Here is a 27,814-nt window from a genome sequence, read left to right as displayed (position 1 = left end):
GTGAGAGAAGTGATAAAAGATTACAGATATAAGGGCACTAGGTCAATGTTGATTTTTTTTCAAATATTCCCCAAGCAGAAGACAGAATATAAACCTGATTATGAAGGGGGTCCCTATAAGTCACCTTTAACGATAACTTATGTGTATTGGGATGCCTGTTTACTGCTCGTGTTCTTGGTTCGTAAGGGGTATACCAATCTCCTCGTGTTTATTATCGGGTCTGCTGATCACATGAATTATTTAGCATTACAATGGTCTGCTATGAGAGGAACACAGGATGTTACTGAACGAAAACGACAAACAGACAACAATATAAATATGTATATGTCGAGGTAGCACAATTGTGGTTTGTCATTAGCTCCTTAACATCACAAATGAATGGTTAAATACACTGTATGTTCATTGGCAATATACATGCACGTTCTGTACGTGCGTTAATTGTGCCTACGTGATGCACATATCGCATTACTTTGAACAGCAGACTTTATACAACACAAAATAAAACTGAAATTTATGTAAGCGCTCAATGAAGTGAATCCGTTGCGTACATGTATGTACCGGTTTGTAGTCTCGTTCAAACAGACTCTTCGCCGAATGACAAGTGATCAAGCGTCTGGTTGAACGAGACTACTTTACCGACAGCGATGACTGCCATTAAATACATGTTTTAAACATGTATCAGATATTTGATCCCTTCTATGCAGCTTTATGGTTTTATGTTATGTAACAGAATATTTGTTAAAATGTATCAATGTAATTGTGATATATGACACTCAAAAAACAATACAATGCATTGACTTGACTATATTGTGTATTTATATAATTCCGTAATGTCATGTTATTTGCATATTGCCAATGTTTGTATACGCAATAACACTAACATTTTCCATGCATCGTACTGAATTTAATTTTTGTTATTATTTTGTAGTTGGTTTACATCTTTGCAACAGCTATGGTGAAACGACGCCGTTTTCCTCTGATGGCGGGGGCTACTTATTGCATTGAAAGGTCACAGATGATTGGAAATGTTAACACAACATGAAACTGAAGAGAATCATAAAAAAGACGTTTGTTTTGATTCGGTTTTATTTTGTTTAACGTCATATTAACAGCTCAGGCCATTTGATGGCGTGTCTCCGTGTGTGTTATGTATGCGTGCATGCGTGTTTGTGTGATGGAGGCGATATGTTTATGTTATTGCCTCCTTGCGATAGCGCGGATCTGATGCCAATTATATAGTGCTGTCTCACTGAAATATCATGCCGAAGGCACCCAGTACAGCTTTCTGCCCAGTCACATTATACTGGGTTAATGATAAACCAGTTGTTGCGATCATCCTAATTACTGAACGTTAAACAGGTATCACATGTAAGGCTAAACGTATGGTATTGCTGAGAGAGATGCTAGGAAACAAAAAACACTTGGCAGGAAGTAAAGGAAAATTGAAAAGCTATAAAAATAGAGAAGATTCATAAGAAACCCTGAAGTAGCGGAGAAAGGTGAAACAAATAAGTTCATTATATATTGATTTATCAAGTTTTAGGTTATGCTGAGCAATATCTTATTATGCATTCATTTAATGTTTAGTTCAAAGAGTCCAAAAAAGTTGACATTGGGAGAAAATCCGTAATCAGTCCTATAGATGACACCGCGGTTCTGGAAACATGTGTGTTAACTAAAAAAACATATCTTTAAATAAATCATTTATTTATTCCGTTACAGCACTTCCAACGTTTCCGCAATAGTTTTAAAGTTCAATAAAGAGTACACCATTGCAATTTCTCGTTTACGCTAAAATGTTGCCTGTCAATACGTACTTCTCCTAGACTCTTGAACGATTTGATTTCATAATAGTACTGTTTTCACCTATCATTTAGCTTAACCTTGAACGAACGCAGCGGGTCTAGGTGACCGTCCATCAAAAACCCTGATTTAGCACAGGTAGGTATAGACATTACACGAACAGAGAATGCTTTACATTGTCAATATTCATAGTTTCCGTTTGGCGTTCAGTTTGTTACAAAGTAACTAACCAACCGTTTCTCACTGGCTTAAAGTAAGTACAACAATTACTGTAGCAACCCATGATGCTAAACAATGAGAGAATGTCAGTCTATTCATCATCTGACTCGACCAAATTTCTTGCATATATAAATGTTTGATGAGCTTCTATGATTGAACAGAACGACGAGTGTTGTGTCGCTATAGGTATACACGTAATTATTTGTTGTCTATGCATTTAAAGGTAAACCATACACATGTGCAGCTGGATTTTTAACACCACGAGAAAGTGTATTACACAAGCGTTGCACAAGTTTGATAACAACATCAGCAATTTAACGTGCAAATCTGAAGAACTCCGATGTTTTAGCAGGACGCTAATCATCGCCAACGAAGGTAAACCTTTTATAACTGTACTTGTATGGCAAAGACCAATTTTAAAAAAGCAAAAAAAACAAAAAAACAAAAAAGTTATAATTATAAAATAACTAAACGAAATAAAATAAATTAAATAACGATAACAGTTTTGCTCCTTCTAAGGTGTTCGTGTTGATGATACTGTCTGTATGCACATTTCATTGTCTAACTGGCTACTTACACAAGAGAATCAAAAGAATACCACGGGGAAATGTATGACTTGATTTATAGGAAACAACGTGAAAAGAACAAAAATACAAAATTGCAACGATACCGAAATTGGAATATTACAATATTTGTTTGATTTGGTTTATATTGCAGGTATACGAGAAAGACATCCGAATTTACAACAAGAGTACGAATGGAATTCTCGAAGTTTCATCATGGTATATGCTTGCTAGTTTTGATTATAGCTGGCAATCGGCAAGGTAAGTTGGCGTTGACACGCATGTTCTCATATACCGAAGTAACTTGAAATTATGTTATCATTAAAATGAAACAGTCCTTAATTACTTTCGTGTAACAAAGAGTTGTCAAATAATGCTAGAGATTCTTTTCTGTTTGTTTGTTTGGGTGTTACGTCCTATTAGCAGCTATGTTCATACAAGGACGTGTCAGGTTTTCGCGATGGGGGAAATCTGGAGTACCCGGAGAAAACCCACCGAACTAACGCTAGTGGTAGCGGAATGTCAGACACCTTAACCACTCGACCCACCGCAGTCCCCCCCCCCCCCCCCCAATATTTTCTTAAAAGGAAATCCCATATAGTTTCATCGATAACACTAAATTGATCTGCTGCTCCCTATAAAACATGTGTGATATCATTTCTTTTGTCTGTGTAACCATATTACCTGCGTGCCTCTGTTTATCCCGTTGTCAGGTGCGCTGCCATACCACATTGTCTATGCTATGTCATATCTGTGACGCAGCTTAGTAGGGGTTTTGTCAGTACATTACAAAGACAGAAAAGCTCAAATAAATTTATCTATCGATTGATCGATAATTTTATCAATACTTATACATTATTTTGGGTGGAAACACGGTTAAATAGCAGGACGAAGTTAATAAAAGATATGGAAAGTTATAATACCAGTATGAAGCAACATCCGAATTTTAACCCAAACAATAACTGTATGACATAATTCTATAATGTGCATGCAGTCATTTCGAAAGTTAGATGTGCAAAGTAACAATACACACTTCCACTTCATTTTCCCTGATTCTTAAAGCAATTTGAAATTCACAGAATTTAACCAGCAAACGCAAATACGACACAAATTTCTATGATTTAAAAGATGTATTCTTAATAAGCTGATTTTGCACACAATAAAATAAAGGTTATAATATTGGGTTAAAATGAGTAACTCCCGAGCGGGTACGTTTGTTCAATGTTGTAAAAAGAAACTAATTATACACGACCGATGGTGCAGCAGGTAGGTTTCCTGCAATATCTTCAAGGGGAATTAAGGGTGCCAGATCTGATAGCTTACCTGGAGCAGTATATGGTACGGTGTTAGGCAGAACATCTCTCTGGTTTGAAATCAAGAGGTCAGGGGGGAGGGGTTTTCAGTGGCGGAGTTTTTGTTTGTTAATTAAACAGTTTGAATTTTCTGTAGTAAATATAGTCTACCTACTACAGAGCAGAAAAATTGACATACAAATTGAATAATTAAAATAGTTATATACGACGCAATTCTTAATACGGTGATGTTTTGTGTTGTTGTTTTATTATTTGACGACGGCAATAAATAATTTGTCACTACAACGCTTTCATACATAAGTCTGGGAACATATAATACCTTCATGATGTACCTTTTGTTAACGTGCACATGTCCACGTCTCTTTCAGAGTATAGCATTATGTGTAACTGTCATAGCTGATCTCACACGAAAGGGTTTATCCAGGTAGACCATTCAAATATTAAACCAAAAGAAACATGAATAGGTAACGTCACCCGTCAAACAGACGTTGCTCCATGAGTAGAATATCCAGACACAACCTATGCTTGATATTTACATTTATATACGGTTAAGATAGGTAACCTGCATATTTTCTTTTTGTGATTTCTTATGGCTTATGCAGTGTTGATTTGATGTCGGTATGCTCTCCATAGATAACAAGGGATTATTTAAATGAAGCTTCGTATCACCTAGGGATGGATGTATAAAAGTCCCAAAATATGACATTTCGTAGCATTCAACTTTATTACAAATAATTAAGAGATTGACGTGTTACGAAGTATAATATCGGTGAATAATTTTTGAAGTCATCACTTTCAAGGCCTCACTGAAGAACTAAGCTAAATTCACTACGTGTCATCAACTTTTGACAAAAATCATTTATTTGTGATAGCTTGATCACGATATTTCTGGTTAGCATTCCATAAAATCAAAATATTTATCATATATGACAGCTTACTCACAATGTGCCGGAACACATTTGACCCTTGCTGCTACTTCCGGTTCCTATGCTATGGGGGAAATGACGTATCCAGTCAGTGGCTCCTACGGCGAGTATGTCTTTTTGCGCGTTTCTTGTTATTTTTGTGTGAAATATTTCTTTTATGTGGTAATTTTTGTATGAGTATTCTTGATTAGTAGTCAAGAAAGTTTTTCATTCGTTTTTAGTTTTGAAATATGTAAAAAAAAAAAAATATATATAAGGTAACTTTTGAATCTGTTGTACGTATTTCGTACATTGTGTGCCTGTCTTTGGTGATGTAACATACCAATGGCTCTTTGAATCAAGGCATATATACACTGCTTCCGCTGTCAGTCGCCATCTTGGTTGTACCTTGTTGTGTACCATATACTTTCATACACTGCGCATGCGTAACTATTAACATATATGTAGTTGGCTGTCCCGTCGGTATGTACATTTGTATATCTTGCTGACTCAGGTTGATAAGTTGTCTGTTCTCATTTAATGAATTCTAGTTCGGCATATTCGGATTACAGTGGGGCATTCTCTTATTGGACACAGCAAAGACAAATTGATCCGTACTTATTGCTTTCTCCTGATATGCATATGTCCAATTCCTGGTACAATAATGGTTTTGGTTGTTTACGTCACTGTTGCTTTTGACTCGACCATGTTAATCTCATGTCTGTCTAATGAAATAAAATGGGTTGTATTGACGTCTGTATGACTCAAACCCGAATAAGGATATTTCTGTATTTGTGTAATTTCTGTCACATCAACATTGTTTCTACGCCTGCATCTCTCCAGAAAATACCGAGTTTATTATATAACTATCTATCAGTTTGTTCTCTATCGTATATCTCATCCCTTTTATATATTTATATAATATTCGTTTGTGTTCTTTGTTTTCATTGTGTTTTCCTGGATATATCTTTTAGTTTTGATAAGTACCATGTATTATACTTCAGAGAAACACACGGTATTACAGAACAGGATTTTCATGAATTATTGTTAATAATACAATAATAATAATAATTGTGTAATAGCTTTTACATGATTTGCCTGTTGCCCTGTTCCTTTCGTATATTGCACCTGTACAATAAGAACGCTGAAAGTAAATGTAAATCATTCCTTCTATTTTTCCCCTTTTTGTTAGTAAATGCTGGTTTAAATCTGTCATCTGTGATTTTATTACGGTGTAAATATGTAGGTCACTCGACTGTGCTTGGCTGATTGAGTCGTCCATGCCTGCCTCTCATAGTCTGCTATTCCACGTCAGCATCTCGACCATAGCAACCGGCGACTTTCTGCGTATTTACGACGGTAAGTCGGTTCTAATTTTTCTGTTTGAAATAAATAGAATTAGCATAAATCAGAAAACAATCCTGCTAGACTGTGTGCATAAAGAATAAGCACACGCTAAAGAAACATTTTTTAATTAAATTGAGCTAGTTTTCTGGGTAGTATGGTTCAACGAACAAACCAAAATGTCGGATGCACCGATGTTAATATCTTCGAATGGAATTGATAATGACTGTTAAACCTAATGAAAAGGCATTAATCTTTAACTGGCACGTGTTAATTTACCATCAGTTGTTTCTTAATCATCTATGCAGTGACTCGCAGTCGACATCTTTATTCTGAAATCAAAACTTCTATTCTAACAATAAAAGACTAGTTATATAATGGTGTCTCTATAAACGTCTCCAGCTAATAGATAAATACACGTTTTTACGACTTTGATTTATATATATGTATTTACAGGAACAAGTACGTCGGGTACCACCCTATTCACCGCCACGGCATCGACTGGCCAGACGGTTTCTGAAGTAGCCACTTCCGGTAATGCCTACATCCGGTTCACGTCTGACGGCACAGTTGGCACGGCGGGTCAACAGGGATTCCGAATCCGATACATGTCTGCTTCAACGAATGATTACGGTAAGATTAAGAATTCAACATTTTGATACTGCTGCTACAATACAAAGTCAGCGAGACCTTGAGAACCTACGAGCATGCAGGATGTCGAGCTAGTATCAGGGGTATGACACTTTGTACAGATGACATGTTTATGTGATGCAACATCTTTGAACACAGTCTCTATATGAAGCTAGGTTTCCTGGACCCATAAACTCTTCTACTGATTTTCTAATACGAAACAATCAACATGCTTAGTCAACAATAGTACCAAACATCCTACATGACAAGTGCGTTAATAATAACTGGCTGTTGATTGTCGTTAATTCTTTCCATTAATTTACAATCAACAAAAAGTGTGTGGGAAGAGCGAAGAGGATTTTCACTTTCAAACTCTGGTGTGCCTCGTTTTTGAAATGTTTGGGAGAATAAAGTTTGCATAGCGCCAATTACAATAATTTATCTTTTCGTTTTCCGCCCTTTTCTAACTCTAAGCTTTTCCCCTTGATACATAGTATTGACTCTTTTCTACTGTTGGACCTTGCACAACAGATTCCATCACAATAACACTGAACAAGTAACCACCTTAGTCATGATCCTAATTCTGCTATTTGTGTCTGTGTTCAGAAATATATTGAGTCTGCTAACAGCTTTGGAAATAACTGCTAATTCTAGTCCCAATGTGTATGTATACATGTCTATATGAATACTCCTTTAACACGGCTCCTGCTCTGGATTGTCAATGACTGGGTAAGCACACAGTGGTGGTGGTGGGTATGGACATTTTAGTGCTGCCCAGTTATGATTGTTATCTGGAGTAGGAGTGGTGATGGAGGACTTGTTGGTGTTACAAATTATTCAACTAATAATATTTAATATTTACTGTATTGAATGAAGGTTCCAGTTTTTGATAATAATATATGTTGTAAAATTTATAAAATTTGATTATTTACAAATGAGTATACACACATGGCTTTCCGTTTTGAAATATATTTTATATACTCAGGTTACTATGTAAAGAAAAATAACAAAAAACCCAACTGTATTTGTTTTACCTCAGTAATTTAAATTTTTAAATGTTTACTTTTGCTTAGTTCAGAGATAGATAGAGACTATTAAGTATTAAGTATTAAGTACTATTTAATGTTCCAAGCCAGTGCTAATGTTTTAATGTCTTAATTATAATTATGTTATTGTTTGAAATGTATGTAACCCAAAGGAGAGGGCTCTTATAGGCAAAGCCTGTTGCCCAATTCCCATTGAATCAATTGATTTAATAAAATATTTTGAAATGAAAAAAAAATATGAAACCGTTCTCATGCTCAAGCATGGATTTTGTGCTCACACAAGCTTTCGTGTAGCTCAGTTAAATCATGCCAAGTGACCAAAGAGTCAAATGTAATCATTGGATACAGTATTCGGCTTAAAGTTTCTTCAATTTTTTTTTCAAATCATTGTCAAAATAAGATTTTGTTTTATTAACATTACTGTGTAATAAACTCAAAATAAGCTTGTCCATATGCAGTGTAGATAATTTCAATCAGGATATTACAGTATATGGCATCAAAGTTTAAGTTGTGGGTACAGTTATTTATAGAGCCCGTCTTTGTAATTATCTCGTTTTTAATTACAACAAAATGTTATGTTCGTTATCTATTATCACGTCAATAGTAAATCAGCGAAACACTATTTGTGTTCATTGAGGTGTGAACGATCTGTTCCACATCAGTAGGAACAGTATATAGTTATACGTAATAATGATTCAATAGTGTTACCGGTCATACAATGTACCCTTTCAGTTGCTATACTGATACGGGTCACAACACACATAAACATCACTTGTGTTGTGACCCGTATCAGTATAGCATATGTGTATTTCAGACATGTGTAACGTGACCCTGTGTATGTTTATGTGTGTTGTGACCCGTATCAGTATAGCGTATGTGTATTTCAGACATTTGTAACGTGACCCTGTGTATGTTTATGTGTGTTGTGACCCGTATCAGTATAGCATATGTGTATTTCAGACATGTGTAACGTGACCCTGTGTATGTTTATGTGTGTTGTGACCCGTATCAGTATAGCGTATGTGTATTTCAGACATGTGTAACGTGACCCTGTGTATGTTTATGTGTGTTGTGACCCGTATCAGTATAGCATATGTGTATTTCAGACATGTGTAACGTGACCCTGTGTATGTTTATGTGTGTTGTGACCCGTATCAGTATAGCGTATGTGTATTTCAGACATGTGTAACGTGACCCTGTGTATGTTTATGTGTGTTGTGACCCGTATCAGTATAGCATATGTGTATTTCAGACATGTGTAACGTGACCCTGTGTATGTTTATGTTTGTTGTGACCCGTATCAGTATAGCATATGTGTATTTCAGACATGTGTAACGTGACCCTGTGTATGTTTATGTGTGTTGTGACCCGTATCAGTATAGCATATGTGTATTTCAGACATGTGTAACGTGACCCTGTGTATGTTTATGTTTGTTGTGACCCGTATCAGTATAGCATATGTGTATTTCAGACATGTGTAACGTGACCCTGTGTATGTTTATGTGTGTTGTGACCCGTATCAGTATAGCATATGTGTATTTCAGACATGTGTAACGTGACCCTGTGTATGTTTATGTGTGTTGTGACCCGTATCAGTATAGCATATGTGTATTTCAGACATGTGTAACGTGACCCTGTGTATGTTTATGTTTGTTGTGACCCGTATCAGTATAGCATATGTGTATTTCAGACATGTGTAACGTGACCCTGTGGTTGACTGCTACATCTTCCCGCATGTAGCAGTTATAAAATAATAAACAAGGACCGGTTTGGAACCTGGTCGGCCTATATGTATCATGTGACGTCACAGTACGGATGGTTTAAATGATGCTATAATAACTTGTATTATATACAGGTTGTACAGCGGCCTCTCTGACTGCGACAGATTCCGTAAAATACCTGACGAGTCAAAACTTTCCGGCTAAGTATCCGACGTAAGTACACTAGGGTCAGCCAAAGGGAACCGATAATTTGTACAGCTATATTTAGACACCCAATTTATCATTTTTAACGAAAGTCGATCTAAACCCCTAAACCATGTAAAATTACTCTGAACACCTTAGTTTAGGTCCAAATATAGCTGTAACAAATTCTCAGGTCCCTGTGGTGTCAGCCAATCGGTTAACAACTCCCGGGCAGTATACTGCTTCACTGCATGTATCCCTGTCAAATCTCATTTGGAAATGCACTATATTCAGCAAAGAACAACTCATACGTTCAGCATTACCGATAAGGTTTCGCCTGTAAGTACAATTGTCTTAGCCCAGTGACCTTCATTTGCACACTATTTCCCGCCAGAAAAAATATATGTTAAAGTCGATTGATTCTATTTTGATGTTAGCCTGGCTTCTTTTTGTAAAGGAATGTCCTGCAGTTTATCTTCCCTTATATGAAAATTAGGATTAGACACCAAACATCAAACCAATAAATGTCTCATTCTTTCATGCATCAAAGGGCAAAGAGACGGGGCCAGCTTAATTATAGTTGTCAACCTTTTCACGTGAGCGTTGTTTTCATTAAGATAAAGTCGGGAGTCAAGTGGAAGAACATTTTAAAACTACAATATATCACAATCACACAGCAACATTCACAAATCTCAAAGTCCGTTTTAGTGATGAACGTATTTATTACAGCTCCACCAGTTGTTCGTGGACAATAAGTGCCCAGGGAGACTGTGGCACGCTAGTACTGGACACTATCTATCTGAGCGTGGAAGGATGTGATTCCGACTTCCTCACTCTTACATACGGTAAACATACAATAGTAGAGTTCACACTGGGACGAGCGAGGTTGCGTAGAATTGAGCAGTATGGTAATTAGAAAATGGTCTGTTCACAGGTACATACATGTAACACAAGCCAGGTATATATAAGCATGCTTATTGTCATAATTAGTTTCTTATAGTGCTTTCCATTCCGGAACACCTGGTCTTGTGCTGTACTTTAGCAAAGGGCTCCATGTTAATATTTCTTTGTCCATATTGTGCCTAGTGTTATCAGTGTGGAGTTCGAGTTTTGATTTTATTCTATTATTCTTCGGTATTCTGTTGTGCTTTTTAATACACAGGATTATTTATCATGGGTTTTTTTCCGGGCTCATTTTGAGTATAGCATAGCTATATGGAATATCAAATACAAAGGTTTGACAGTACTTCGTAACAACAGTTGTACTGTATTCTAACATTTCTTGTGATGGATTCCGATAAAATACGGGTCTGAAATTCAGGTTTTCGAAAGATAAGATGATTTACAGTATAACCTAACTGTTAAATAAAATCGTTAATCACATTTATTTAAAACATTTCCATTTATTGCAATGATATTTGTAAGTAAGCAAATATGTTAATATCAAAGCTTGAGTTTAAACACGCGCCAGGTATATATAAACACGATGCAACGTTTCAAGACTGAATAGTATCTTGGACAAGATTGATTCCTTGTAAAGGAGGCCAGCCGGTCTTGAAACGTTACGACAGATTTTTAATTACGTTGATTCTATATCAGGGAAAAGTTTGATTGAAACCCTGATCAAAGAATGATTCGATTTCTAAGTCAGATGACGTCACGTTGGCTGTGTTTTTGTTGATAGATGACAATCCGACCGAAAAGCTGTGTGTTCAAAATGATTGGTACTCCACAAAGGACTATGCTACCAGCAATACGTCAGCCATTGTCACTATGACGTCAGACAGTAGTGACGAATGGAATGGATTCGTTATGGCATACAGCAGGAACGGAGCTGGTTTGTATTTTATATTTCCATCATCTGCCTCATGAGACATTACAAAAACAAACGTAAATAAATAATATCCGTTATGCAATTTAAAACCACGTCATTTTAAGAAATTTGATATTTGTAATTCATATTACATTTTGTAAGCGTCAATACCACAAAGCATATCCCGTATTCCAGTAAAACGCTATGTCATATCGGATTAATTATAAAAATGCAAATGAACGTCCCATCAATGTAGATAGATTGTGTTACCAGTGCTTTAAATCGAGAATACAGCTATTGATTCTGTAAATTGAGATAACGTAGAATCCACCCCAAAGCGTCAGAAGGAAATAGTGTAATAATTGCCTTTGCATGGCATTTACGAAAGATTTATTCTAGTACTGTGAGTCAGTCTCTTCTCCAGAGGACAACTCTTACGAAACATCCAACAAAGGTTAAGGATGAGTTGCACGTAAGAGGTGCATGTTAAGACAGACAGACAGACGATGGACGGAAAGGGTAGTTTCTGTATCTGTATACCTTCAAAACTTTGTTTGCGGGGTGGGGGGTTAAATATACTCTACACAATGTACCTAGGATTCGGATTCTGTGTTAATTTATCATTTCAAATAGACTCCATTAACTAATTTTAGGATGCACCTCCGTGTCAGCAAGCTCCGTGGCAACAGAGTCTGGTAGTCTACTCCCGCTCGTCTCGCTGATAACAGTTCCTATAATAGCGATGGCAGTGGCAGCTGGTTTGCGGAAGGCAGGTGCAATCAAAGCTTCAAAAGTACGATCGATTTAAACTGTGTCGCTAGCAGATAAACCGGAAGTGAAAACCGATGAAGATGCAGATGATCAGAAAAACATAACAAACGATAGAAAGGAAAATGTAGAGGACGAATGCATAGATGAAGAGTAGCATTACTGAGTAGAAAAATGATAGTGGCGCCTCGTAAGAGGCGACTTAATTTGGGATCTTATCTTTTCTCTTCTTTCGAAACATTTTTCTTCTTCCTAATGTCCTCCTTGACAATGCCTCACTTTTGGCCTTTAGTTGAGCGTTCGCCCCTGTGAGGAAGGCTTTGGGTTCTGTCCCCTGGCCGATACATACCAGAGTCTGTAAAAATGGTAGATTCTATTCCTGCTTATAACGCTCAGCAATTTAGGAGTGGAACGAACGGTTTGCCTGTTGTCAGTATAATGTGACCGGGTGGGGCGTCCTGGTGAGTGTCTTCGGCAGTATGTTTCAGTGAGGTAGCACTATAAAGTCGGCATCAGTTCCGCGCTATCACAAGGAGACAAACACGAACATATCGCAGCCTCCCAAAACACCCACGCATACACTACACGCATGCATCTTTCACACAGGGGAGGCCGTCCTTGAATGACCATAGCTGCTGTTAGGACGTTAAACAATACTAAACCAAACCAAACCAATCCATGGAGTAGTGTCGAACATCTTCAAAAGCGAATGGAAGTTACTGGAAAAGTCTTCGATTCATAAGGGGACTGTATTTTGATAATATTCCTATAATATAGCGTCGTATGCATTGTAAACAACACACATAAGCTCTGAAGCTTACAACGACCCCGCTAATCGAACAAGTGTTGTACTACAACGACCCCGCTAATAGAGCAAGTGTTGTATTACAACGACCCCGCTAATGGAGCAAGTGTTGTATTACAACGACCCCGCTAATCGAAAAAGTATTGTATTACAACGACCCCGCTAATAGAGCAAGTGTTGTATTACAACGACCCCGCTAATAGAACAAGTGTTGTATTACAACGACCCCGCTAATCGAACAAGTGTTGTATTACAACGACCCCGCTAATAGAGCAAGTGTTGTATTACAACGACCCCGCTAATAGAACAAGTGTTGTATTATAACGACCCCGCTAATAGAACAAGTGTTGTATTACAACGACACCGCTAATCGAACAAGTGTTGTATTACAACGACCCCGCTAATAGAGCAAGTGTTGTATTACAACGACCCCGATAATAGAACAAGTGTTGTATTACAACAACCCCGCTAGTTTTAGTTTTAAACATATTTATTGCCTTTTTTACATAGCAATGGAATTGGGCACAAGTTTTACAACTTATATCAAGCCCTTTCCCTGTACAATAATATTTTTTAACAAAATTTCATGATGGCAGAACTACGTAAATAAGCTATGTATTATAAATTAATTAATCAGTGACATACATACACCCACACATTCACGCACCGAACCACACACATGCGCACAAATATAAACATGCACATGTAGATAAAGGAAGAGAGAGAGATAGGGGGATGGTGAGAGGGGAGGAGAGAGAGAGGGAAGAAGGGGTTAGAGGATAAAATTTTTAAGAGTACTAGATAAGTACTGCAACAAGACTGTAAATTTAAGAAAATATATATCAGACCACGTGGTTGTTCCTTCTCCATGCGAACGGACTAGTTATACTATTCGCTGTTCACAACTTTCTTCTGATCAATGTTCATCACATCCCGTGCTATTATAACTTCCTCCTGTTTACTCCGTTCTTGCTGGTATTTCCGTTTCAACTAGTCCGTCCGCACAGAGAAAGACCAAACACACGACTTCATTATACTTATATATATACGTATATTTGTATGTTGCAACTCGTGTTGTCAATCTATTAGTATTAATAAGATACATGTATTAATAAAGATGTCGATTTTGAGGGGTGAAGGGTGTTAAAATCTGTTCGAGTCTTGTATATATTGCTGAGTATTCATAAATATAATTTTGTTTTCTTGTTCCGAAATTGTTATATCTCCAAAAAGAAGTAGATTCAATGTAAGGGGGATGTATGCATTCAGTTCACGATAAAGTTTAATTCTCTGTTCAACATAATTATCACAGTAAAAAAGAAATGGAAGGTGTCTTCAATAGGGTAACCACACATATAACGTTGGTCATCAACCAGGTTAACTCGGAATAGATCGTTTTTCAAAGTGCTAGAACGGTTTCTTAGTTTTGTATGCAGGATCTTATTTTTTCTATCACCGTAGAAAAAGTAATTGGGTACATGGGGCAAATGTTTGTCTCTAGTGGCATTTTTAAACGATGAAAAAGATGAGCTATGCCATATACTTAAAGTTAACTGATTCCAGAGTCTAATAGTAGAAGGAAAGTAAGACATGTTAGATAACTCTAGTCTGTTGTTAGGCAGGTTGTAGTTTTCGGCGTTTCTAAGATTATATCGAGCATTTTCGACAAGAGGAGGTAGTAGAGTGTTTAGATAGTTAGGAGTAATATTATGATCAATTTTATAAAATAATTGCAGTTTCCGACGGGACCTTCGGTGGGCTAGGGATTCCCATCCCGTTTCAGTATATATAGATTGTCTACTAGCATAGGAAGGTAAACCGGTGACAATACGTCCTGCCTCTAATTGTAACTTTTCTAACTTGTCTGTATCAGTAAGAGAACAACCATCCCAAACTTCACAGCAATATTCTAGAATAGGAAGTATAAACGATCTATATATCTTATTTAATGTATGGCGGTTTAGATTATATTTCAATTTACGGAGAACACCTAATTTCTTGACTACTTTTTTTACAAATATTGTCAATATGGTAGCTCCACTTACAGTTAGCATCGATGAATACTCCCAGATGTTTATGGTTATCAACAAAGTCTATACTGATATTATTAAAATCTATTTCAATCAGGTGATCTAGTTCTATATTAGAAATAAGTAAAGCCTCGGTTTTGCAGGATTAAAACTAACTAACCATTTATCAGCCCACAATTGAATATTTCTTAGATCGTTATTAATTTTTTGTTCTAATATTTGTGGGGATTTATCTGAACATAATAGAGAAGTATCATCTGCAAAAAAATTTGATAAGCTTTCTAAATTATCTGTTATATCATTAATATAAAGTATGAACAACAACGGACCTAAGACTGAACCCTAAGGTACTCCTGCATTAGTTGTCATAACAGAGGATTTACTGTTTCCAAAAAATACTTGTTGAGATCTATTTGTAATATAATCAATTAACCTTTCCAATAACTTACCCGATATTCCATAGCTAGCTATTTTCACCCCCAGCCCCCTGTGCCACACTCGATCGAATGCCTTAGAAATATCACAATAGACTAAACAGGTGGGTTGCTTTTTTTCAAGATTGTCGCACAAGTTGTGGTATATTTTTATAAGCTGGTGTACGGTAGAATGACCTGGTTGGAAACCTGACTGATACTTATATATTAGAGAATTCTCTAAAAGGTAGTTATGTAAATGTTTAGCAACTAATCTTTCAAAAACCTTACCAACAGTACTTAGCAATGCAATAGGTCTATAATTTGAGGGGTCTTGTTTATCTCCTTTTTTAAAAATTGGCATCACTAGAGCAAGCTTCCATTGTCTGGGGAAAGATCCAGTCTCCAAAGAAGAACGAAAGATTAAAGATAGCGGATAAGCAACTGAATTAGCAGTGTTCTTTAACATATTATGACTAATTGTATCATTTCCTACAGCTTTACCAATTTTTAAAGTTTTGAGTATGTCAATAATGTCATTAATATTAAAGGGTATGTCTGAGATAGTCGAGTCTGTTCTGGATTCTATAACAGGTACGTCTGTGTAAGTATCGTCGATAGTAGAAATAGAAGCAAAGTAGTCATTAAGTATGTTAGTCTTTATGTCGTCATCCATTTCTATGTTTCCAGTCGCACTCCGTAATGGCGGTATACTACCAGACGTTTGAGATGATTTTATTAATCTGCGGACAAGTTTCCAAAAACTTCTGGGATTTGTATCACTAAAGGTGTCTAAAAGACCGTTAATGTCCGCGTGAATTCTTTTGTCCTTTTTTTAAGATTGTTAACGCTATTTCGCTGTTTCCTAAAGTTGTAGTGCGATTGGATTTATATTTATGGAGAAGTCTGTCTCTTTTCCTAATTTCACGTCTCATGTCAGAGTTAAACCAAGGTTTGTCATTAGGTCTGATTGTGACTACTTTAGAAGGAATACACTCATCAGCTATTTCTAAATATCTAGATGTAAAGGTGTCACACATGTCGTCCGGGGAATGGGTTCTCAAAAATAGATCAGTCCAGTCCGTTGCTACAAGTAAGCTGTTAAAACGTTCGTAATCTGCGTCTTTATAGCATAATATTTTTCTTTTATATTTTCTAACAATTTTAGTCCCTATATTTAGTTCTACAGATGTCGCTTCATGGTCCGAAATTTCACGGTCTATCTCTATTATGTCGGCTATTGTAAAAGTACAAGTGTCTGATAGAAGAATGGGGTCAAGAAGTGTGCAGCGCGTGCGTCCAATTCGTGTCGGTCTGTCGATAACGTTCGTCAGGTGAAAAAAGTTCATTATATCAACGAGTGAGTGATTATTATCTACTGTAAGAAGGTCAACATTAATATCACCAACTATAACAACATACGGTGTCTCATTCATGGCTGTTTCTACAGAAAGTCGGAAGAAATCCAAGAAAGCTTGTACACAGTTTGGAGGTCTATATACTGTGCATAAAAGAAATTTCTTGTTTGGAAACTGGATCTCTACCCATACAACTTCACCTACCTGGAATTCCAGGTCAGTTCGACGACGTGTGCACATGAGGCTGGAAGTGTAAACATTTATCCCCCCACCCGGTGTTCCACGGTCTTTACGGTACATATCATAACCATCTAGGAGTACGTCATCATCTGCTATGGATATTTCAAGATGGGTCTCAGTAATACTGACAACATCAAAGTCCGACGCTACATGTTCTCGGTAAGATAACTTATTTCTAAGACTGCGAAAATTAAGGTGGAAAATAGAATAGTCTTTGTGGAGATCATCAGGTCCTGGATTTGGATGTACATCATTACTAGATAAGAGAAGGAGTTGGAGAATAAACAGAAAGTTCGAATTATCAATAACGCTAGATAAGATCAAATGTATAGCATATACCAGTTTTGTAAGAACATATATTATACCGAGCATGCATCCATCTAGTAATTTACGGAGATTTATGTAGAAAATATACTGTTTTTTAGATAGGCCACTGTGTGTACGAAGGTAGAAACAGCCGATCGCCGCTCTGTAGGACACTATATCGTTACCCACAATCATCAAAAATTAACACTGTTACAGGACGGCGATCGGGTCTGTAATCCACACATGTACACACGTGTACGGCTACGTACTCAGCATTGACGGGAACAGTGGGGTCATAGGTGCATACATATAAAGGTAGGAAAAGGTAGAGAAGGGAGGAAAAGGGAGAGATAGGAGTAAAGAGAGAGAATGGAGGAAAAGGGAGAGAAGGATGATTTAGAGCTAAAGACGGTAAGGACAGAGGCGGGGTATTGAGAGAGGAAACGATATGATTTAGAACGATATACACAAAATAACACAACATAAACAAACACTGTTTGTCGTTGAGACAATGTGCTTGCGGGTAACGTTAAATACATACAAATGCAACACTGGGAGAAACTTACTAATCGTTATTGGAGGCTAATCAGATAAAAAGGCATTTCAAAATAATACAGACAGGAATACACTGTTATCGTTATCCCTCGCTCAGGTTACTAAACAATATATTTTCATGTATTACTATTTTTAATATGGACGGAGCTGTACTGGAATTACTTTCACCGCTGATTTTCATTGATGGAGGGATAGTAATAAGCAAGTTGATCAAATATAAGTACATGTATATCAACATGCGGCTATAATATGAAGATGAACGAATGTAAAACACGAATTAACACGTATGAACAGGAATGTAAATATTAATGTAAATGATATGTACAATAGTGAATCAGCCTATGAAATATGAAAAATATTCACAATATAGCCTTGAATTAAAACATAAATACACATAAAAGTACATCAATGAGCGTGAGTGAAAACATGAATCAACACGAATAGACGTTATGGTAAGCTTGAGTGGAAACATAGTTATTTGAAATATGAAATATAAACACATAATATAATATAATATAATAATAATAATATACAGCATTTATATAGCGCCATATATAATTTGTAAAATTACTCTAAGGCGCTTTACAACATATGGATAATAGTAATGGTTATAATTGTGAAAACAAAACACAAAGGCTTGCAATCACTTTCATACATTTAACAAGCAATGTGCACATAATTGAACAAATAAAAGGGTGGTATTTACATGACGTCTTTGCAAAGATTCTAAAATGCAGACGTGAAGAGGTGAGTTTTTATGTCCCTCTTGAACTTGGCCAGGATATTCGACTTCCTAATAGCAGATGGTAAACTATTCCACAACGTAGCCGAAACCCTCCCAAAGCATCTGTTTCCGTAGGTCACAGTACGAGATTTTGGGACACACAACAAAGATTCTGACTCCGACCGCAGTGATCTTGACGGCTGATACAGGGTAACAAGTTCCTGTAGGTACTGAGGAGCTGTTCCATTCAGTGCCTTGTATGTGTATACCAGAATTTTGTACTGCGACCTGTATCGTACAGGTAACCAGTGCAACGAATAAAGCGCAGGTGTGATGTGCTCTCTCTTTCGAGTACGAGTAACTAGCCGTGCTGCAGTGTTCTGAACCCTCTGCAGACGACTAGTTAGTTTGTCAGATATACCACAGAGCAGGGCGTTACCATAATCCAACCGAGAGGTAACAAGTGAATGCACCAAAATCTTGCATGCATCTGCAGTTAGAAACTGCCGAATACAGCCGATGTTCCTGATCTGGTAGTAACAGGATTTGGCAATAGCGTTCACTTGTTTCTCCATGTTCAGAGAACTGTCAAAGTATACCCCTAGGTTTTTAACAGCTGGAACAGTCTCAATAGTTCTGGCACCAACCTTGAGCTGGAGAGCCATTGTTTGCTGACACTTTGGGGAAAAGACGATTAGTTCCGTCTTTTCCTGATTAAGTTTAAGCATGTTGGCGTTCATCCAGATACTGATATCTGTCAGACAAGCTTCCAGACTTTCTGAGACTGTATTCCAACTGTCCTGTGGTTTTATGACCATGTAAATTTGTGTGTCATCAGCATAGCAATGATAGCGAAGGCTATGGCGACGACAAATCTCTCCAATCGGTTTGGAGTACATACAATATTTTTAACGTATAAAGCTGGGTTAACGTATCCGACTCAATACAACTGGGTTAACGTATCCGACTCAATACAACTGGGTTAACGTACCCGACTCAATCCAGCTTGGTTAACGTATCCGACTCAATACAACTGGGTTAACGTACCCGACTCAATCCAGCTTGGTTAACGTATCCGACTCAATACAACTGGGTTAACGTATCCGACTCCGTACAACTGGGTTAACGTATCCGACTCAATACAGCTGAGTTAACGTATCCGACTCAATACAGCTGAGTTAACGTATCCGACTCAATACAGCTGAGTTACCGTATCCGACTCAATACAGCTGAGTTAACTTATCCGACTCAATACAGCTGGGTTAACGCATCCGACTCAATACAACTGGGTTAACGTCCCCGACTCAATACAACTGGGTTAACGTTTCCGACTCAATACAGCTGGTTTAACGTACCCGACTCAATACAGCTGGTTTAACGTCCCCGACTCAATACAACTGGGTTAACGTTTCCGACTCAATACAGCTGGTTTAACGTACCCGACTCAATACAGCTGGTTTAACGTCCCCGACTCAATACAACTGGGTTAACGTCCCCGACTCAATACAGCTGGGTTAACGTTTCCGACTCAATACAGCTGGTTTAACGTACCCGACTCAATACAGCTGGTTTAACGTCCCCGACTCAATACAACTGGGTTAACGTATCCGACTCCGTACAACTGGGTTAACGTATCCGACTCAGTAAAGCTGGGTTAACGTATCCGACTCAATCCAACTGGGTTAACGTATCCGACTCAATACCACTGGGTTAACGTATCCGACTCAATACCACTGGGTTAACGTATCCGACTCAATACAACTGGGTTAACATATCGTATATTGCTGAATTACGTGCAACTCTGAGGGTTTGAGTTACAGAACTAGTCCAGCAGTAGGATGTTTGTGTGCACACTAGGACTCCATTGCCATAACTTGTTAGAGACTTGTTGGTGGTCGGGTGGTGCAGTGGAAAGCTTACCCGATTGCAGGTGAAAAGGTTGGGGTCACCTGCCCGACCATGTGGGGTTTCTCCGGGTAATCCAGTTTCCTCCCATACTTAGACCCCCACGCGCTAACATTCGGGCTAACAAAAGTGATTAATATAAGTTGAAATAAATTGTTTCATAATTGTTGAAAAATAAATAGAGTTTATATTTTATATAGAGATTTGTTATCATAATGTTATTGTTTCTCTTGCCTGACATTTACTGTTGACCAGTTTTCAATATGGCCATGTATTTTAACTGTAATATGTAAAATTTCAAATAAAAGTATTTTTATTGCGGACATCAAATACTAAGATTCTTTTAAAACAGAATGACCCCAAAACAAGTCTGGATCCGCCACTGTTAAACAAGTGATTTCAAGGAACAGCAAGGAATACTAGTATCATTTTGAGAAAAGGAAATTACGCTACTTTGAAGTCCTCAATAAAATTCAACAGCTAGGATCACGCGCATCCAGTGTTGATAGATGCTATGGTCATGCTATGATAAGTGCAAACTCACTGAAATGTCATAACCTGGACACAGTAGCATGAAACGTTGGCTGGTCACACTGACAAGTCATTATCGCCATTAGTTTAACCCTTCACCACTGTAGACCGAAATGGACTCACCAAGATAAATGTATGGTAGAGTCTACTAAAGTTACCTAGGGGCGAAAGGGTTAAAGCTTCACTAGAAAGATGAAGCAATGATTGACCTATCTAAACTTTTGTTTGTCGAAGCAGAACGCCAAAGTGAACATTTACTGCAGTATATGTCCATTGTGTGCACTGATTACACACCAGAGGTAATACTATTCAAGAGAATAAAAAGTCCGAAGTTTTCCGAAACGTATGCAAAAAAACAGGAAAATGGAAAGTATAAAATCATTTAAGGTGATAGTACCCAAATCGAATCACCAAACCATTATTCATTTAAAAATTCTGAGGATGAATTATGTTAATTTATGGTTGTATTAAAGAAAGAATATCGATGGGTGTTCTAGCACCCGGGTCTCACTTTCGATATTAACAGAACGCTCTGAAGTCACCAATCAGCGTTTCCTGTTTTTGCGAATGTCATGCCCCAAATCGTATTTTGCAGTATATTACACTTCAGATGAATATTTTGTGTCAGCACATTAAAATTTTATGATGACCTTTAGGATTTGTATGAAAACAAGTATTTCTATAGGTGAATTTATTCCTATAGTCCAAAACAGAATGCATAGTCATAGCACGCGCCATTTTTTTTAAAAACGTAAACAAAACACTGACTTTTGAGTTTGAATTACGTTTTCTGGTGCTATTCGAACTTGAGAACTAAGCATCAGTAGACAAATAATGGAGCATTGCTATCTATTCTAAGGCTACATCATAATTATAACTGATCTGTTGACACATTTATTCATAATAATACTAATAATCCACCAGTGCAGTGAACATTTCTGTTACGTTCAGCAATTACTAGACCTTAAAGCTATCAATTTAAAGTTAAATCTCAAGCAGCGAGACAATACTAAGTAGTATTTTTAAAGGCTTTGGTTTGTCCCCGTTAGGGGAAAGATTACCGCAACATCCCTTGCTTGTTTGAACACTACGAGCAAAAGCGAAAGAACTGAAGCAACCGGAAATAAAACACAAATAATTAGAAAGGAAGAAAATAATTGGATTTCAAATGTTGAAATTGGCGCAACATCTTTATTGTGGTGGAGTTTTGACCCCAAGCAGAGGCCGCGTAAGAAAATCACTAATTCCACAAGGGGTTCAAACTAAAGTTTCTTGTAGATCATGACGTAACAACAGATGTATTGAAAATATTATCTATATCAATAAAACAGTATAATGTATTTGCATACATATATGTATGGCGGATCTTTGAGTAAACTCTGATATTGCTACCGGGGAAATGATAACTAAAACAGTTTCTAACGTTGAACAAAGTGTAAAACCTATGCAGTACAAATATAACAAAACTGTTGTGAATAAATAAATGTCTTGATGTGAATCAGCGCCTTCATGAATAGTATAACTAAAATGTATACATTGTATAAACCATTTATATACGACTAGGTATCACATTACTAGTCTATTCTAATCTGATCTGGTAGATCTGTACGTCCCCGGAGATGCTGATACATCCAAACTTTTGTGGTGGGTGCAGTCTGTGAGGGAAATCGCAGAACGGTTTGTTGTTTGAGAATATCTGCAAAACAAATATGATCAGTATTACTAACCGACTGGCACTTAATCACATTGTAACCTTTTTCTGCAAATTAAAATGGTTGATGTCAGCTTATTAGTATTTTATACAAAATGACGTTTTTTTTAAATATTTAACTAGAAGTTTAATGCTATTGCCAACCAACCGTGAGGCATCTAAATAAGAAGGGGACACAACTCATCTATATCCTCATACCAGGTATTAGACCCAACCAAATGATGTTGTGTCTCTATTCTCTAATTTGTAACATCAATATCCGGTAGGAACATATCATTACGATCATTGGCCTTAGGTTTATCTAATATCCTACTTACCCTGAATCTATCTTGATCCACAATGAAGCGTAGTTCGAACTGTTGATTAAACCCAAACGGGAAGTACGGTGCTCCCCTGTCCTCCGTTCCCCAGCTTCCTCCCGACCTTGAGTTGAGGACGGTGACATTGCTGTCCGCTCCAGTCTGGACACGGGGGTTAAAATGAAGGCCGATGGTTTCACCAGACGGGTCCTCTTGAAAATTAATGTCGAATCGACTGGAAAGAGGAACATTTTGTGTACGATGAAGATATGACATAAACTTACATGCAATGATATTGCACGCAACTCAAACCACGCCTTAAATTATAATGGAATGTTCGTTTTGGTGAGTGTATTTTTTTCAATGCACATCGTCTGGTTAAACCAACACAATTCGAACTCATTTCGTCTTTGCGTATTGCAGAGTTATCTTCTCTTGTGAGCAGACATTGATTGTCACGTCATTGGTTTGGGTGAGAAAATTACGTCGTTTTCTCAAAAATTGATCACGTTACTCTCACAAACAAATGACGAAACAATCAATACCTGCTCACAAGAGCAGATAACTCTGCAATACGAAAAGACGGAAATAACAGGGGCAAATATGAAAAAAAGAAAGATTTACATGGATACCCTTGAAAAAGTACAAGAATAATAACGTGTTCCGGACAGGTAACGGCTTCTGCTTCATCAACGACACGATACCCGCCATATAAATCAAAGTCGAATCCAAGTAATGTCGCGTCTTCACATCGAGGATTCGGATAGTGACAACAAAACCACATGGTATTCTAATAAACATAATAGAAATATTGACCTACATTTCATACAAAGAACTAGCCTATTTTTCTGTAATATCCTGATGGCGACATTAAAACCTTTTCCATATTCTTCATCAACCTGAAAGGCCTGTGGTATAAGTTTATCCGTCAGCAGTCGACATATATCTCGGAAGTCGTGGTATTATGCAATCGTATAACGAGTAAGTTTGTTTGATGTATGTTTTCACACATTGATTTAGCTAACATAGTAAATTGTACAGCCAGATTTACTAAAATATATGGATCTACAAAGTTCGTGTTTCTGGTAAAAGTCGAGCTGTTTCCACAAAAATTTAAATGCATTGAAAATAACTGAACATAGAAATACATGCAAGTACTCCTACAGTGTACAATAATGTTGTGGCCTAAGGGATCTGTACCACACTTGTGTGGCCTAAGGGGTCTGTACCACACTTTTGTTAAAAAAGGAATCAGTTTGCCACGGAATGGACTTGTAGCTCTAAAAACATATTATTATTTTTTTATTAATCTAACGAACATTTATTTTTCCTGTAGATATTACGTTATCATTCGGTTTGTCAAAAACTAGCAAATCAGGTGATATTAGATTTCACAAGCGTAAATATGGAAACGGATACAGGACATTGGACAACGATGTTGCTTAACGGTACCAGTAGAAACCTAAGGTTCTGGAAGACAAGTTAAAGAATATTCGTAAAATTTAGATATTACACTTTTACTGATGACTTGGTTTGCTTGAACGAGACCATTAATCGATCCGAAAACTCGCTTTACCTGATAAATAACGTGTTTTAACGTGTCAATCGCGCATATTACAATACCTATTATTTTACTTTCTTTCGCTGTAAATCTAACTAATGGATTCTAAACGCATGTTAGCTGTATCTATAGTAAATAGTATACATTGTACGTAATACGGTATTTAAAATATTGCAACAGAAGCAATTTATAAGGAATCATGTTTTTACCACGCAAGAGGTTAAAAGTTTTCTACATTATCAAAAAATAAGGCGACATCATCATCTTGGCAACACCAATTCATGTGTATTGCTATGATGTGGATCTACTATGACTGTACCGATGTACTTAGACTGGCCACCGTCTCTAGAATATTGAATCATTTGGAAAAAAACAATTCTCTCTAATAATGTGTACCACCTGGATGTCTGATTCTAAGTTCTTAACTAGGGGGAGATAAGCTAGTAGTAAAAATGAAGCCAGAAAATCGTTCATAAAAAAACTTAGCAAGTCTACGATGTACTGACACTGCCGGTTTCTCTACTGAACGAGCCAGTGACCCCTATGTAACACTACAATGAAGAACTAGTTACCCCTCGCTGCCAGCGATTGACATGCCACTAATGACAATGCTTCTCCCGATGGAAAGGCCTCCCTGGACTTGAGTCACGAACGGTATGGGCTGAAAATTGACAGAAAAAATGACAAGCACGTATTGCAAACTTTTACAAATTATATACAAAAATACATTAAACAAACGACAATGCCTTTAGGTGTTTTTTGAACATTGAGGAGTTAACTTAACAGGGGCACTGTGGCTGATTTTAACTAGTAGAAACACGGGGTGATTTGTACAGTTTGCTACAGCACAGATAATTTTCTGTAATGATATTTTCTTGTAAGATGATTTTTTTCTTAATTTTAGTTAATTTAGCATTGTAAAGGATTTTGATTCTTAAGATAATTTATCACCAGATTGAATGTGACAGGGTCCGTTTATCCTTTTGCAAAATTAAATGTGATCCTAACTGATTTCTAAGTGAAGTTGTACTAATTATCCATGTAGTGTAGTTTTTTGCGTATATACAGTTATCTCCCCTTAACTTTCGTTTGGAAATAACTGTGACATAGTTGGACCTGGACACTTCCGTTGACTAGGCAGCTGAAGCGGTTAGAACGATAGTAGTCTGATGTACAGGGTCCAGGGACCGAATCCCGGTCGAGCCCCATCAAAGTCTCACATTCAGAATACTACATTGTGGATTAAATTTTGTTTATTTTATTATTATTATTTTGTCATAAACGTTCCATAAAATAGGGTTTTCTATTCAGAAATGATTTATCGAAGCTTTCGTCATGCCAGCAAAACAGTTTCAAACACTTTGGATCAGTTGTTTGCGGTTAGAATTAAGTTTTGATATAAACAATATACACAATATAGTAAACATGTTTGCGGTTAGAATTAAGTTTTGATATATACAATATACACAATATAGTTAACATGTTTGCGGTTAGAATTAAGTTTTGATATATACAATATACACAATATAGTNATATACAATATACACAATATAGTAAACATGTTTGCGGTTAGAATTAAGTTTTGATATATACAATATACACAATATAATAAACATGTTTGCGGTTAGAATTTGGTTTTGATATATACAATATACACCATATAGTAAACATGTTTGCGGTTAGAATTAAGTTTTGATATACAATATACACAATATAGTAAACATGTTTGCGGTTGGAATTAAGTTTTGATATATACAATATACACAATATAATAAACATGTTTGCGGTTAGAATGAAGTTTTGATATATACAATATACACAATATAGTAAACATGCTTGCGGTTAGAATTAAGTTTGTATATATACAATATACACAATATAATAAACATGTTTGCGGTTAGAATTAAGTTTTGATATATACAATATACGCAATATAGTAAACATGTTTGCGGTTAGAATTAGGTTTTGATATATACAATATACACAATATAGTAAACATGGTTGCGGTTAGAATTTGGTTTTGATATATACAATATACACCATATAGTAAACATGTTTGCGGTTAGAATTCAGTTTTGATATACAATATACACAATATAGTAAACATGTTTGCGGTTAGAATTTGGTTTTGATATATACAATATACACAATATAGTAAACATGTTTGCGGTTAGAATTAAGTTTTGATATATACAATATACACAATATAGTAAACATGTTTGCGTGTGCATTGTATTTTATTTTATCTTATTTTATCAATATTTCTGATTCTGTGAAAATGGAACTATCCACTTTTAACACCATCTTTTTTCATCATGCAAACTTAGTTTTGGAGTAGCTGATTCCAACATGGGCTGTTAGAGAGGGTTTTATTGTGTTGTGTCTATATAACCACTGGCGTCATGTTACTGTTTTGGCTGTAACAGTTACTTGTCGTACATGTTATAAGTATTGCGTAATAATTTAATCGTGCATGTAACAAGCATTTTCATTGGCTTAAAAAATTATGTTATCAGCCTATGCCATAAAAAAATTACGTCGCCGTTTGTAACGTCGCTTTTGATTGGCTGATACAGCAGCGCAATACTTTCTAAGAGAAAAAAGTCTATCAATAAAAGTGTATTTCCGCAAGGATTGTGTATAGTAGAACAAATTATAACGATTAATTTGAATATATTTTTCATGTTATGGAGCTATAACACAAAAAAACCGGTACACTTCGTTTTTTGTGTGTTATATCTCCATAACATGAAAAAAAAATATATTCAAACTAATCCTTAAATATTTGTAAAACTGATATTGCTTGTGTGATACCTACAGGGTTGTGTATTGGCGGACCTCCATACATTGCCCCCATCTGTTGTGGCATTCCTTGTGGCATTCCCTGTGGCATTCCCTGATAAGGCATGCCGCCCTGGTATGGCATACCACCCGGTGGCATACCTCCAGGCTGCATCCCTCCATGCTGCATTCCTCCAGGATGCATCCCCGGATACCCTTGGTTTGGAGGCATACCCTGGATATTTGAATGATGCTAATTAAGATAGGTTTACTTGAGATTGGAGATT

At 36.7% G+C, this 27,814-nt stretch overlaps 2 protein-coding genes across 2 annotated transcripts in view; one reads left to right on the top strand and one right to left on the bottom strand.

Moving 5' to 3' along the window:
- The first annotated feature begins 1,725 nt into the window (after positions 1 to 1,725).
- LOC110457914 (cubilin-like) lies at positions 1,726 to 12,541 on the top strand. The gene is made up of 10 exons (XM_021509377.1): positions 1,726 to 1,941; positions 2,246 to 2,397; positions 2,740 to 2,846; positions 4,832 to 4,931; positions 6,050 to 6,162; positions 6,604 to 6,780; positions 9,679 to 9,757; positions 10,457 to 10,572; positions 11,412 to 11,564; positions 12,194 to 12,541. Exons 3-10 carry the CDS (start codon positions 2,780 to 2,782, stop codon positions 12,346 to 12,348), a joined length of 960 nt encoding a protein of 319 aa, XP_021365052.1. The 5' UTR covers positions 1,726 to 1,941; positions 2,246 to 2,397; positions 2,740 to 2,779; the 3' UTR covers positions 12,349 to 12,541.
- A 9,776-nt stretch (positions 12,542 to 22,317) lies between these two features.
- Positions 22,318 to 27,814, bottom strand: part of LOC110457919 (galectin-3-like) — a 22,678-nt gene continuing 17,181 nt past the window's right edge. The window contains exons 3-6 of the mRNA XM_021509382.1: positions 27,565 to 27,762; positions 25,319 to 25,407; positions 23,204 to 23,420; positions 22,318 to 22,871 (exon numbers count right to left, since the gene is read on the bottom strand). Coding sequence (XP_021365057.1) covers positions 22,755 to 22,871; positions 23,204 to 23,420; positions 25,319 to 25,407; positions 27,565 to 27,762 — 621 coding nt within the window. The 3' untranslated portion in view covers positions 22,318 to 22,754. The remainder of the gene's footprint in view (positions 22,872 to 23,203; positions 23,421 to 25,318; positions 25,408 to 27,564; positions 27,763 to 27,814) is intronic.

Source organism: Mizuhopecten yessoensis, unplaced genomic scaffold (assembly GCF_002113885.1).
Source record: "Mizuhopecten yessoensis strain PY_sf001 unplaced genomic scaffold, ASM211388v2 scaffold9371, whole genome shotgun sequence".
Taxonomy (NCBI): domain Eukaryota; kingdom Metazoa; phylum Mollusca; class Bivalvia; order Pectinida; family Pectinidae; genus Mizuhopecten; species Mizuhopecten yessoensis.
The sequence above is the reverse complement of the archived record's forward strand: the minus strand, read 5'-3'. Positions and strand labels throughout refer to the sequence as shown.

Excerpts from the sequence above, each read along its gene's own strand:
- LOC110457914 (XM_021509377.1), top strand. The coding sequence starts at position 2,780 with ATGGAATTCTCGAAGTTTCATCATGGTATATGCTTGCTAGTTTTGATT. Across the intron at positions 4,932-6,049 it reads GTCAGTGGCTCCTACGGCGA|GTCACTCGACTGTGCTTGGC; the intron begins GTATGTCTTTTT and ends GTAAATATGTAG. Across the intron at positions 11,565-12,193 it reads ATACAGCAGGAACGGAGCTG|GATGCACCTCCGTGTCAGCA; the intron begins GTTTGTATTTTA and ends AACTAATTTTAG.